Source organism: Prorops nasuta, unplaced genomic scaffold (assembly GCF_024137725.1).
Source record: "Prorops nasuta isolate Cenicafe-Biocafe unplaced genomic scaffold, Cenicafe_Pnas_1.2 PNAS00006, whole genome shotgun sequence".
NCBI lineage: Eukaryota > Metazoa > Arthropoda > Insecta > Hymenoptera > Bethylidae > Prorops > Prorops nasuta.
Genome location: NW_027116803.1, coordinates 1965781 through 1980522, shown reverse-complemented (window position 1 = coordinate 1980522; position 14742 = coordinate 1965781). Strand labels below are relative to the sequence as shown.

At 40.9% G+C, this 14742-nt stretch overlaps 1 protein-coding gene across 1 annotated transcript; it reads left to right on the top strand.

The window, feature by feature from the left end:
* Positions 1–9911: 9911 nt before the first annotated feature.
* LOC136774247 (uncharacterized) lies at positions 9912–12966 on the top strand. The gene is made up of 3 exons (XM_066728421.1): positions 9912–10077; positions 11745–12063; positions 12521–12966. Exons 1-3 carry the CDS (start codon positions 9937–9939, stop codon positions 12769–12771), a joined length of 711 nt encoding a protein of 236 aa, XP_066584518.1. The 5' UTR covers positions 9912–9936; the 3' UTR covers positions 12772–12966.
* Positions 12967–14742: the final 1776 nt, after the last annotated feature.

The window sequence follows — 14742 nt, the reverse complement described above, 5'->3', positions numbered from 1 at the left end:
AATCATTATTCATGGTGCATTGTCTACCATTTTGTTATCAAAGTCATGCGGTTTTCGAAGATTATAGATTTCGTTGATTTAAGACTGAGCTTGATTTAACCCGAAAAATATTGATCAAAATATGAGATTATCGCGTGAGTAGCGAACATTGACGGTTTACAAAGCATAACTCCAAAACTTAACCACTGCAATTTTCCTCTATCATTAAACCGATAGTATGCTCTTTTTGGTATAAGCTTTCAATTTTTTGTCGATTATTTTCAATTGTACTATAAGCTATTGTATCCGTTCGAATAAAAGTTTATCTGGCCATAGATTAGGCTTATACAGTGATACTCAATCGTAGAGTTGACTATTCTCGTAATTTTGAAATCAATTATGGATAGAGTTACACTATTCCATAATAATATTTTAAGTGAAGACTATAATATCGTTATAAAATTAGAAGGCATTATCGATATTTCATTAGCGGGATACATTATTTACGTAAACAAAAATTTTATTATGGACGAAATAATTGAAAATCGATATCCTGCTACTGTTCACTAATAAAAATAGTTATTTACTATGTTAATTCAGTATCAATTAAAAATACTATCAGTTATAAGTTCAACATTAGGAAATAGCAACTAAAAAAGCGGTTTGAAGGATAAAGAATGATATAAGCAATCAAAGGTTGACGTTGGCATCTGTTTTATTTGATGTAATATCAGTCGTATGAGGTGATTGATCGACTAGTAGAGTCTTCTCTAGACACACATCTCAAAAATCCATTGGGAGATCAGGATATTCTAGCATGGATCAGACAAAGTCGAGGAAGCATACATCTTTGCTCGCTGTAATACTCCATCTCATTTATATCTATTTAACTTTTCGGCAGATATCGAGCTATTCTCAACGCAAAGCGTGTATTTTCCTATTGAAACGTATAAAGTATTTCACAGAGGGAGAGGGGGGGGGGGGGGGACTGTACGTATCCTCACAGATATAAATATTTAACTGTGCATTTTTGCATGAGCAAAAACTATCATTTTCTCTGCTCAACATAAATGAAAGCGTATAATGATGGGCTACTATTTTATCAGGTAGATAAACAATCCTGATGCGATACTTTAATATTATTACGCTAATCTGCGGCTGCACGCTACGGATAGGGTGTAAAAGTAAAAGCACGGCTTTAATAAATAACAAAATCCGATGATCCCAGTTGAAATTGAATTAAAAACTTTTAAACTGGACAAAAAATTTGATTAAACGTTCAGAGACTTGCCGATATAAACGGAATATAGTGGATTTATCAACTATGGTCAATTTTAGCTGCCTTATTTCATTTGAGAAACAGATTGCAAGCAGTTAAAGATTTAATCAGACATGCCTGAACTATTTGCCATCTTGCTGAAAGTTTAATCAAATACCTGAGCTTCACCTAGAAACGGCCGGACTCTATTCCCCTCTGTGCCCAAGGCGTTACTTTTGCGAATTACTCATCCTTCCAGACAGGAAGGGACTACCTGCTCGTCATTATATCGCGTTAGGTGGATCGCAACCAATCAGAGAATTAATTAGAGGCAGGACTCTCGACCCCTCGGGATATATCTCACTCTCTTGCCTACCAGCGCTAAGGGGACGATACTTCAGATAATAAGAGCGACACTTGGGAGCCATATAATAATGTAACGGTTTGTTATTCCCGACCATACGTGACTTGCGTATACATAATTTTATGGGATCGCGTGTGTGACTTGAGTAGTTGGGTGTTAATGCACTGATCGAAGATACGGGACGAAAATGATTTTCCACCCAAGGCAACTCCGTTACACTCCACAAGATGCAATGCTAAAACGTATATACTCACGATAGCTCAGCCCTCGAACACTATTTATGTAATTTTTTTATTCGAGCAATTTTAAAAGAAGCATATAATTGCATAGCGATGAATAAATTAGTAGGGAAACAATTGAAATCCTTGGATTAAATCTCATAAAAACTGTGCGAGATCCTTTTAAGATTTTTAATCAGTCCTTCCCACTTTAACGATGTTTTTAAAAATGAAAAGCCAAAGTGAATTCTACTTCGAAGGCATATCAATAAGTAATTTAAAGCCGTGTTAAAGCTTTTAAACGAATCAAGCAATACCTTCCATATTCTTCGTATAAAAGAACTATACACCGTGCTTTGCGTTGGAAGCAACAATAAGAAATCAAAAGACTGTGCTCGGATAAAATACGCGGAATAAGCAAATCTCGCGACGCAATAATAAAAGCGTTAAAAATTAAGAAGAAAAAGAATCTTTGTTTTTCACTGACAGCCTTGTTGTTTACCTTTACATATTTCTAGCGCCTTCTGACCTTATGAAACGTTTAAGGAAATTTAATGAAATCAGGCAAAACCATAGCTGGATTTTAATTAAAAAGTTAAAAAGCAAGAAGCTCTATTTTTACGGGTTAATTGTTTCCCTATGTTGCACATATTTTATTCCGCTTGGATATTAAAGTGTTCATTAACTAAGTGGAATCTATAAAACATGGCAAAGGAGAAGTTTACTTTTCAAACGTCTCGCAACGTTTCGCATTAGGAGTTTCTACCCAGCTCCGATCTAAGTGGTTGATCTTATCGATCAACAATTAGGTGAATCAAGCAAAACAAACAATGATCGTATCTAATCCCAGGATCGTGTAAAGCTAAAATCCACTGCTGGTATCAGATAAGGGTTACGTGGTTAAGTAGCTTCTTGACATTTGCTGTAATGGGAGCTTGGCGAAAGCCAAGTTAATTAGAAATACCTTTCGGACTTGGTCGCGCATCTCGGAATTCACGGACGATTATTCGGAGCAATTCGAGGTGGTCGGACAGGAAACGTGAGACGTGGGACGTGCATTGTGCAGGTTCTCCTTTCAGGAGGTGCAGCGTCCATTGTAGATCGCTTCAACGTTTGGTTTCTGTAAGTTTCAAAGCCGTTTGATCTCAATCCCGACAAACCGTTCTAGCGACTAAACTGCCCTAAGCACCAGCCAGTTTCACCCCCCCCCCCCTCATATTCCTGCAAGGGAAGAGATCCGTTACCGCAGCAACGCTCTCAAGAAATATGATACGTTTGATCGATCGGTAAACGATAACTCTGGAGATACGTCAATCGTGCAATATCAAAGAATAGGTGTGCCACGCGTATACAGAGTACGCAGTGCAAGTGAAACTTATTAAGTACACCGGATAGCGTCAACGACAGAAGTCATTGATATGACGTAAAACCGATTGGGGCTGGGCCTTTCCAAGGGAACAAGGACTGATGTACGAATGCATAATGGCTGACAGCATCATGAATAACGAGTCGCTGGTAATTATTAGATAGAGCAGCGCAGAAGAATAGCATGCCATTAGACTGGTTCATTTATACGGAAAGTTATCGGCTAACGTGGAAACTAATGAGAAGAATTTTACAGGTAATCTTGCGAGGCTTGACACCGCGGAATTAATAACGCCCAAGAATTACCAGACGTATCTCACAATTTTCCTCGGAGCTCTGTATACTGCGATAAGCGTGATAAGGGCGATAAGTGCGTTGAAATATTACAAGTGCAGGCACACGCTGCTTTCGCATAAAATGTGTGAAAAGAAATGACGCGTTCTACATCGAACGGTGTGCTGTAATGGAAAAAGAGAATTTGCTGTGTCGTTCGTTTACCGTATACAGTTTTATCTATCGTTTGTAACTTAGCGATTCACTCGTCCATTTTCTTGTAAAAAAATTAAATCTCAAACCACCGTGTCTTATTATAACTTTGGTATTTTTGCTCGTTATTACACCGATAATATTTGTCAATAATCACCGTGGTTGCAACGAGAGATGAAGCTGTTGCCTGAGTTACGGTACAAGTTTTTATTCCACAACCAAATATGACCAATTTCATGGCCGCTAATTGCCCTAATTGGATCATTAACGCCGGCTAGATGGAAGAACCAGTCTCGATTGAAAATTACTCGGTAGCTCGACGTTTACGAGAATGTGTCGGTTCCGCTTAATAATTTTGTATTTCCAGAATCCTTGTAGTAGAACATGTGTTGTTTGTGGTAGTTGGTCTCTTGGACAACAACTCGTACATCGAACATTGTTCGGTAACGGGAAACACGATCTTGCTGGTCAGCGAGCAGTGAAAGTGTCGCGGTTGGCCGAGCAAGCGTAACAAGTGCAAGTGATCTGGGGATCTTGAACTCTGATTTACGTATCCGTATCAATGCGCGAAGAAAATATCCTAGTCGGATCGAATTGACCAGATCTCGGAACTTGAACTTGAAGTTATATCGTGTTTCCGGAAGTATATATACTCGCACACGCGTAATCCAGTCGTGGAATTTCGACCAGCGTGTTTCTCTTTTATCGACGGTTCAATGAAAGCTTTCGTTTATGAGTCGAGTTTACTCGACGTTCCAATGTACGCACAATGACTCTCGATCTACACAGCGAAGAATAAAAAAACTATATAGTATTATCGTATTAATTAACAAACTTCATTTATCTCGCGTGGATTCATGTTGCACGTATATATACGATACGTGGTTTGTATACAGCTATATATACTCTACGTAACAAGATAAATAAAAATTGGCCAGAGTGAGTAATATAGATTACTTTACAATAGCGAGCTGAGCATGACTTTTATTGGATTTGTTAACTAGCTGTTTTATCCTCAGTGCTTAGCTCCGTTAGTTTCATTTTCCCCACAAAGCCACTAACAGGATGGGCAAGTCGTGCAGGTTCACTTCATTTGCCCTTTCGTGCGATACGTGAGTAATTAAGTACCGGCGAATGAAGATTGATTAACTACAGGTTCTTGCCCATTAAGATCTCATCGGTTTACTTTTTTGTACATTATACACAGGGTTAAGTATAGCTTCTTATCTCAGTTTTTCAATCCTACACACAACAGGTGATACATATTTACAATACACGGGATATCGCCTATCTTAAAGGAGTTTAGAAATTTTTCCGTCAATCATGCGTTATTGCGAAATCGCAGAACCGTTAAACTCGATCGATAAAGGTAGGTGGTAATATGCAAATGTTCCTCAAGAAGCAGCGAGTAGCACGCAGTAAAAGAAAATAGGAGTTAATCATTTTAGCAGGGCGTATTATGCAATTTTTATTATTCCGTGCAGCGTTTGCGTTAACACTTTTGCGAGTAAAGAACTCGAGGAGTACAAGACTGAAAATGAAGCAACCCGGTGGAATTGCTGTTTTAGCGTGGCTGGGGCTTTTTTGTTTTAAACATGTACTGCAAAAGTCAGAGATCTCGCTGAGTGTGTGTGTGTGTGTGTGTGTGTGTGAGGAATAGGAGAGTGGGGCGAACGCATTGGCTGAGAAGAGTCGCTCGTAGGAATGTTGAAGATGCGACCATGGCTGCAAGTGTGAGTCTCGTAGTGGGAAAAAGTGGAGGAGAGTGTGGGGAAAATTAAGTTTCCTTGTCGTTAGCCGTTAAGCCCACAGCTGTTTGCAGTTGCGTGGGCTGGCAGGAGAGGGGGGGGGGGGGGATGGCACAGTACGAAAAATTGCCAACGAAATTCCGACTCGTAGTTGACGCGATTAAGGCCGGCCGGAAGCGGCGAATAGGCAAACTCGCTCGCGCGGATAAGTATCTCGAGCGAATGAGAAATTTCATTGAGAATTTTAATTGAGCTCCTGACAACTCGGGTGCAATAAGCGCAAAAGTCGTGAAAAGAGAGGGTTACCTCGACAGCTACGCGCTTCATCCCTTTCGCCGGGCGCTACCTCTCACCACCATCCACTCCCAGTTTCACTTCGCTTCTTCCCACAGCTGCCGCCAACACCGACTCTACTGCTAAGAATAAAGTAAAATGCGCGTCATCGCCGTTGTGGGAAAGGCAAACTTAGACTCCAGAGTGGCGAGTATCGCTTTCCTCTCTGACCATAATCGCCACTTTTAACGATAAAATGCAAATAAAACCACCCCTCTTCGAGCGCGTCACTTTTTCCCAACAAAAATAATCTCGACCCTCGGTCCTTGCGAAGAACCAGCGAATATCGCGCGGAGGTGCGAATTTTACGAAACTCTAAGGGTGATTTATTACGTCTTTCATATCGACAATTGGAATTTCAAAGCTCCCGATACCCATTGTATTCGTGCTCGAGTAGCGTTTCGAATGGAAGCCACTGTTTATTTTCCATTACGTTTGGATCGATGATCAGACTTATCTTCGATAAATGCCCTTGCTTATAACGTCCATCCGTGCTTTTACGTATCTAGTGTAGCAGAAGTAGCACGACTTTATATATATATATATAACAATGTGGTAAAAATAGTACGGAAGAATATACATGAGACGTTTCAGTCCTTTTCGTGACAACGAAACTCCGACTATCAACTTTGTCCCCGAAGGTTTGTGAAATTGCAAAATAGATCGTAAAAAATGTAATTTTAGTCAAAAAAATTAGAAGCATAGTTTACTGTTGTCATAAACTGGGTTAGAGCAAGCCTGCCATTTCCGAAGTCGTAAATCAAGATGGTCGATTTGAGTATGGGGTATTATACCGTTGCAACGAGAAGGTAGACGCTGAAAGGGTCAATGCTGCTAACTGTGTTTGGCAAGAAGATGGTCGGTCGTTTGAGGGTGAAGCAGCAGTGCACTTTGACCATTGGAACATTTTACACATACAAACCTCTTCGATCCGAAGCTGTCTACCCATACCATCGAAAAACTTCTTTACCATTTACGTCTTACCCAAGCGAAACTATAGACTGAGTTACTGCCTCGTGCTAGTCGCAAACCTGTTTAATTTAAACTAAATCGCGTGTTGGTGGAAAAGAATCATCTTGCTTCAAGAAGCTATATCATATTAATTATCGTACGAGCTATCTCGCTATTCATCTAGTCGCAATTTTACGAGGTTACATCGAACAGACAATTTGGTTGAAGGCACAAGATAAAATGTATATTTTAACGCGAAGCTATTAAAGATAAATAGCCCAAAGTTATGTTAATTTAAGCGCTGTCACGTGTCGGTTGAGCGACACTCGAGATTAGCCTCGATCATTTGCAGCGTATCACCGTGAAACTTTAGTCGATATTAAAATCAAGCGATATACATATACAGCACACCAAGTAAAGTTGGAGCTATTCCAATTTTATTGCTACCAATTAGTGCACAAGGTCGTACCAGAAGAGGTATTTAACCAAACTATAAATTAGATCGTCCAAATGAAATTGAGACTTACTCTTTTAAGACGACTACAAGTCAGATCGAAGTGGACTTGGCTGACTTTGACTGGACCAGATCCCTGCTCGCAATTTGCTATTCGACTATTCGAAATGGATGTTCTTTCGAATGGACAAATAGTGATGGAGTAGGAAACTCTTTTATTTCCTCTAAAAATATTGTTCCTCGAGGTCTATTAGGCCAAATCGATTATGAGAACTCTACTTAAGGCTCGAGTCTCCTTCAGACTAGTACTACTAACGAGTTCTTTGACTCTTGGCGTGTATACCTATACTACTTGAATCCCTCGCGCGCACACGCACACACACACACACAGCTCTCTGCTTGAATATGCATACATACTTATGGCTGTTCATTGTACGTATATCAGAAGGTAAGCTCTTAAGAAACAGCAGAGCTACACACTTTCGTCAATTCGAGGCACGCTAACATTCTGGATACAAATGATTTTCTGCGATTAAGTTAGTTCGCCCCAAACTTGTCCGGGAGGCATATAAATCAAGTGATTTACGCCAACAAGACGATTACTCTGAAATTGCACGGATCCATGCACATGCAACGACAGGATCGACGGGAGCGGGGTCTGGTTGGATAATTTATACCTGCAATGATATAGAATTGAAACTATATTAGCGAAATAACGTCCAAAAATCGTTGGAGCTTCTATTTCTTATAAGAAAAAACATGGCATCGCTTATTTCCTTTTTTTACTGGCTGCATCACTAAAATTTCCTCATTCTTACAACCGAACGAACGGTTAAATTGTGCGTTTCATCTATATCCCTTCCAACAGAATAAGCTACGGCACCTGGACTTTGGTTAAAATTGGCGATCGCTGCTCGAAGGCATTTCGAAGTAGAATGATAGAAAAGCTTTCAAGTCCACGAGTTAATTTTGCAACCTGGTGAAATCCACTTTTAGCGAATATTAAATTCCAACTGCGCACGGTTCGATGTGGTTAGCGGGCAGTACGCTATAGCTGCTACAATTACAAGCAAAGGATAATTTGAAAAAGCAGAGAAAAGTGTGTGTAAATAATTCCTAAATGATTACTATTAAATATTTGTTCACATGAGTCATTATATTATAGTTTGAGCATTAATTGACTCATTACAGTGGAGCGGCGAACTCATTATTCACCTATTCTGTCTTATGGGACAGAATTATTATCGACGGCTAAATTACACCTCGTCAATACTGCACCACATTTGCGGTAATAACGTCCATTATGGGTTAATACTTTAGTGTATTACTAGAATGCATAATAAGCAGCTACGAAGCGACGATTTACTTTTCATCTTCGCATATTAAATTTACATTGTTACGAGGGAGCTTCCGCTGGAAGATCCATCACGATTAAATCTATAGACTGTTGCTGCAAATAATTGCTTTTCGAGAGGTCATTATTTGTTGTGCAAGTTTCGTGGTAACGCAAATCGATTCAGTACCGAATACAGTAATACTCCATAATTTTAGCTCTAGTGCTCAAGTGGTATCGTTTAATTACCGTTTCATGTATCGGGTAAAAGAAAAAGAAAGCGAGCATTGGAACACAACGAGCTTCGGTTAGGAAATATACCTACACCAGTGCTGATATTTTAACTTCTCTCCGCTGCTGATTTGCCTCGGTTTCTTGCCAACTTCCGGTTTAATCTTCTTCGTGAAAGCCGTTGCCTCTGCGCTCTTTTTAACAAAAGAAATAACAGAGAGCCTCCCCCAACTGGCTGATCAAATATGACAATTTCTCCTGTATTCTTCCAGATTAACTAAAAACTCTTTTCTACCTCGAGTCGAATGCCACGAGTACAGCGTTCGATCTCCGTTGTTCGAAGAAAATGGTAAGTGAGACGAGAATAATAAACGAATGGCTCTGGAATTTTATAATATTTTAATATTCTTCTCCTGCCAACGATATATAGGTAAAGCTTATTGGGTAAAACCACGTAAACGTCCGAGAAAATATAGAATTGCATAATACCGCAACAGCTTAATAAAGCCCACACGCATTCAGCCAAAGTGCGTTTTCACATTAAAAATGCTATTAAAGGATTAATAAACTAATCCGCGATGAGAGGGAAACGCGAGTGTAAAATAATTATGCAAGCTTAATACTTTCACACTTTTAATGCGTTTAATGCTTTTGCAGAAACTTTTATAGCACTGCAGCACACTTGGCACGGTTAAGATTGCACAAATGAGATAAATATGTATATGGAGAACCAGACGAAAGCTGCACATTAGACCTTATATTAAATGATTTAATGGAATTATAATGACTGTATCAGATTTACTGCATCAGATACGGTAATTCCGTGTTTCCCTTATAGATGGAACTATAAAACGGCACATAAATATAATATATATCACAGGGCAAATCGGCAGTTTTCACGCAACGTCGCCCATTTTGGAGAACGGAAGTGTCCGCAGCTTGTTTCGGGGGATAAGATCGTATCGAGGGAATAGAATCAAGATGATTTACAATATATTGGCCTGCGATATAGTCTATTAATACGTAATCGGTTTTGTATCACCGTGTTGCATCGGAAAACAGCGGTGGAGAAAGGTTTACAGAGACATCATAGCTCACGGCTACTCATGTCGGCCACGAGGAAACACGTACACCGGTCGCTCGAGTTTCTGCCTGTGGCTGACGCGGAACAAGCGGATTCACACGTGCGATGAAAGCACCAATACTCGTATGCGGGATGCATCGGACGCACGCACGCGAGACACGTGTGTACGCAGAACGTACTCACCTCGCTTGCTATAAAAGCCTAGAAAGACGTTGGAAAGTTGCAGTTCTCATCTGGCTGTCTCGAAATATCGAAATGGAGATGACTTTCAAGGTAGAGTGTCTCGTACGTTTGTGAAAAGTAGAGGGGCTGGGGGAAGAGGGGGGGGGGGGGGGGTTGGCGAAAAAGAGCCGCGAAATACGAGAGGGGAAAGTCGGAAAAAACAGGTGGAAGCAGCGAGTGGAGAAAGTGCTCGTTAGGAAGGGTTTGCTGCTTCGCGGATATGTGCGGCTTGATGAAAAAATAAAAGGGAGAATGAAGGACAGGCGTATGGGGATGTGGCGAGGGATATAATGGAAACGAGGAAACTGCTAGAATCAACGGTGTCCCGCTTCTGTCCTCCGACTCTGCCTACGGCTTCTGATAATTGACTGTAATTCGCGAAAACAAAATTGCTTCCGCGAGTGCGAATGTTGGCTACTTTAAAAAAAAGCAGTTATACTCCAGTGCGACCGTGTGTTCATTAAGATCAGCAGTTACGAATTACGCGATTTATAAATTATTCGAAAATGGAGGCGCGTGAGATCTCCAGCTCTAACGCGATCAACTCCGCTGCTCGTCCTACCAATTCGAGGGCTTTAATTAACTAGCGAAGGACCTCCTATGGTCCCTTTGCTCGTTCGTTCTCATTTGTAAATCGTCATTTCGGGGGCTGGAGTGGATTATACCCCTTCTAGATTAATAGAGACTGCCTTATGCTCTTTCCTTAACTTTCGCCTGTTCCATCAGTGGTAATGTGATTAAAATAAGAAGCATCGTCATGCGTGGTGAAACGTGATTTTAAGGGAGAAACATTTTGTTTTATTGACGCAAGTTAATGAAGACGAGAGAGAGAGAGAGAGAGAGAGAGAGAGAGAGAGAGGGAGAAATTGAAAGCAAACAGAACGGTGAACCAGTTGACGAACGGGGTAATTGTGTAATTCTAAAGTGGACGTTGTATGCTGCGTCCCCTTCGTAATCAGGGTGGAATATAATTTATATGAAAATGTAATTGGCTCAACAGGGACACTCGAGCACATTGGTCCCAAACACAGTAACGTTCGCTAAGACAGGATCTCCACTATAACTGGCACAAAAGCGAAATTGCTAGCTCCTCGTTATTATTTCCCAGTTCGCTCTGCAATCATTCGAAATACATTTTAGACACGGTAACGTTTATTTTTCATCCATCAGACCGGTTATATTTTGACACTAATTCAAAAAGCACCCTTATAATCCTTTGATCTTTTTTAGTCGATACAATTTTAATTTAAAACAGGTTGCTTTAAACCATTTGGTAACAAAGCTTGTTATATATTCAGTTTTCAGTCTGGAGAGCAAATGAATTCTTTGTCCTCTTGTCAAAGAAAATTCATGCTAAACAATACTAACTTTCATAAAGACGTTGATCTAGGATAGAATGTTTTCTGTGTTCGTTTGGGATTCGAACGTAGTTTCCTCTTTATTTCTTCAACTACGCCACCCTGAGGGAGATCTTGTAATAGAGCGTTATATAGAATGTATTAGAAGCTTAACTGTTGGGGGAAGGAAGGAAGGGGGGGGGGGGGAGGGGAGTGCTTCCGCAGCTAATGATAATAACATAAAAGTTTAAATAAAAGCAGGAAGCATCGTAATGAGACTCTTCATGGTCTTTTTAATCATAGTTATAAAATCGATGGTATATTATTAAGGTAGTTAAGGGATGTTGACGAGGTTGTAATAGACGTTTGATGTGATGATAGGTCAACGTCGTCTTGACTATCATTGTGGCCTTGATGGTCGATCGATTAAAGGCTGGTGTAATTTCGCTCGGCGAGGATGCTCTGCCCGGCCAACACACCTCGTTTGCCACTTCCTTCATGCAGTTTCATGGTCCGGTCGAGGGACCAGAGTTCCCAGTGAAAGTACCGTACATCCTACCTCACAGCGAGCACAACCACATCCATCACGAGGATCACGGCTACACACACGACTACATAGCGCATCCCAAATACGAGTTCTCATACGGTGTCGAAGACTACCACACCGGCGACTTTCACGGTCAGAAGGAAACCCGAGATGGTGAGTGACTTTCCGTCGTTTCTACCGTTTGCTGTCCATCGTTATGCGCAGCATCCTGACTTTCACCCTCGCGAAGGAATTCCCTCGCATTCCTTTCCCCACACGTCTGTCCCCTCTCACACTTATGATTCAAAAATCTTGCCATTTGCATCATGCAAGAATTAGAAAGGATTATGAAAAATTTCAATTGCGGTTATCACTGGTATGGTAACCGATACACGCGGTACCTGTACGTTTAGTAATTTCTTTCTCGTCTCTATTGAATTTTTTCAATTAGGTACCGATAGAATTGGATTTGCATTGTTAATTCTAATTTGCAAGAATTGGTTTTCGAATGGAAGCCGTTGTGCAAATTGATTTGTTCAATGCAACGGGAGGATTTGCATTCTGCGTGAGAAGGGTGAGGCGAGAGGAGAAGATAGAAATTTAAAATAATTTAGCTTTGGCTGTTTTGTAGGTAGCAGCGTTCACGGGGAGTATAGCGTGGTGGAGCCAGGCGGCAACATCCGAAGAGTGACTTATCACGCGGATAAAGATGGCTTTCACGCGGTGGTGCACAATTCTGGAAAAAACGATCATTCGGGTGGCGTTTATGGCGATCACGATGCTCACAGTCATGTCCAGATTCAAGGTCACGCGTCAGAAGCACATCACAAACATCAGAGCTCGCAAGATTACTCCGAGTACGCGACGGAGCAGGAATATTAATGTTCTCCCCGCTCCGAATGATAAATTCGATTAGCTTCTCCCAAACAATTCTGTACCTGTAAATGCTTTGCCGTAAATACCAAAGTTTCTGCTCTTTCTCTCTCTCTCTCTCTCTCTCTCTCTCTCATCCAATCCTTTTTCTATATAGTGTGTATATTATCTTGTAAATAGTCTCTGTTCGTTTTGCAATAAAAAACAAAGGTCTGTGAAATTAATTTTTACTCTTACCTTTGGAGAAATTAGATTTTAATAAAAATAAGATAAATACAGCTGAGCTGATGATCGCAGTGGCCGAAGAGGTGTGAAAGCGAAGGAAAGAAGGGAGAAAATGCGGGAATCATTAGGGAGGTAGAACAAGTCGAAGCGATACATCGTTAAGAAGCGAAGCAACGATGCGTTTGACAACGAAGGGATGTAATGTCGTTATCGGAGAAGACACGGCGAGTGGTGGAGAATGATGCGGAAGAATAGTAAAGGCTGGGTAAAAGGGTGAGGGGGGGGGGGGAGAATCGAAGTGATGAGAAAGGAGAGGAAAAGCTCTTGCTAACAATGGCCAAACGCGAGGGGGTAAAAGAAAAAGCAAAAGAAAGGCTCCTGTAAGAGGCCGAAATAATCGTCCAATTCGGATCGACCGTACGTAACATCATTATCGAGTAACGACCGTGGCGTAACCCTAGAGCGTTAAGTGGATCGACGTTCGGCTATGAAATTTGCTTGTAAAGCGCCAACTCTCGAAATGGGTCACACGTTGCCAATGTGTCATTTCACTTCTGCTTTTATACAGGATGCTTCGCACGTTTACACCCAGCTTCCATTCTTCCGGAAGAATTCCTCAACTTGTTACGGTTCACAGAATTCTTTCTAATGTGTCACTGGTGAAAACAATGAGCAAGGATGGAGGGTGTAATAGTTTTGTCGTTATAGTCTGCACGATAGAAAAATCTGTGATTATCGCATCCATGAAAAAAAATTGGCCATAGGTGAGATTGCGACCATAGGTCAGCCACCACTACTAAGATCGTCGCATTAATGTATATACACATGTATACAGGTTAAAATAAATGGGTGCTCGAGACACGTCGTGGAAATTATTAATAGGACAAAATGTGTGGAAAGTGGGTCAAACATGTCGTTGACTCTGGGAAGCGTCTCTTCAGTGTTTTGTATCCGCACCGGCTCTTAAATCATAAGTACCATCCCTCGCGTCGACCACCCTTAGGTGTAACCAGTCGTTGATCGACGGGCGTAACTGCGGCAATAACAACGAAACGAGCGAGCGTTGGTCTCCGCTGATGTATTCGAGAAAGCGACAGCCCTTCGAATATCAATTTCTACGCTTCGTACTACCAGTTATTACTAATTACCTGCAACCACGCCGTACTGATTACTTGCTCCCTGCGCTTCTGGCGACAAATCGTGATTGAACGCCATGGCCCAGGAATATTACGAGCAGTGCGCGATCGCTTCCATTTAACCGTTATACACCCCCTCCCCCATCTTGCACATCTGAAACTTAGTTGAGTTAAACAGCACACCGTAAATGTTACGTGGCTAGGAATATCAATTCACTACAGAAATTAGCATGAAATTATTCTCATCAATGGACACGAATCGTATATATACGTTCCTCGGTATAATACGCACGATTCGTAAATATATACAAACTTTAAATACGTAAATATATATAGAGACAAATGTATAATAGATCGCGATTGGGTATATTCGTGAAAATGGCATATCCTCGGCGTTTAATCGAAAGTCACTTTTGCGTGAAAATAGTGTAAATAAATTGTAGGGAAGCGCACGCGCGACTATCTCGCCTCTCGTCTTTCGCTTATTTATCTTTTCAAGTATAAAGTTACAAACTCGCCCAACAAATGTAATGCAAGATAATGGTAAGCAGGTTCGCGTTTTGCGTACCAGTCGAGGCATGCGCGTTATATATATATATATATATATATCTTTTAACGA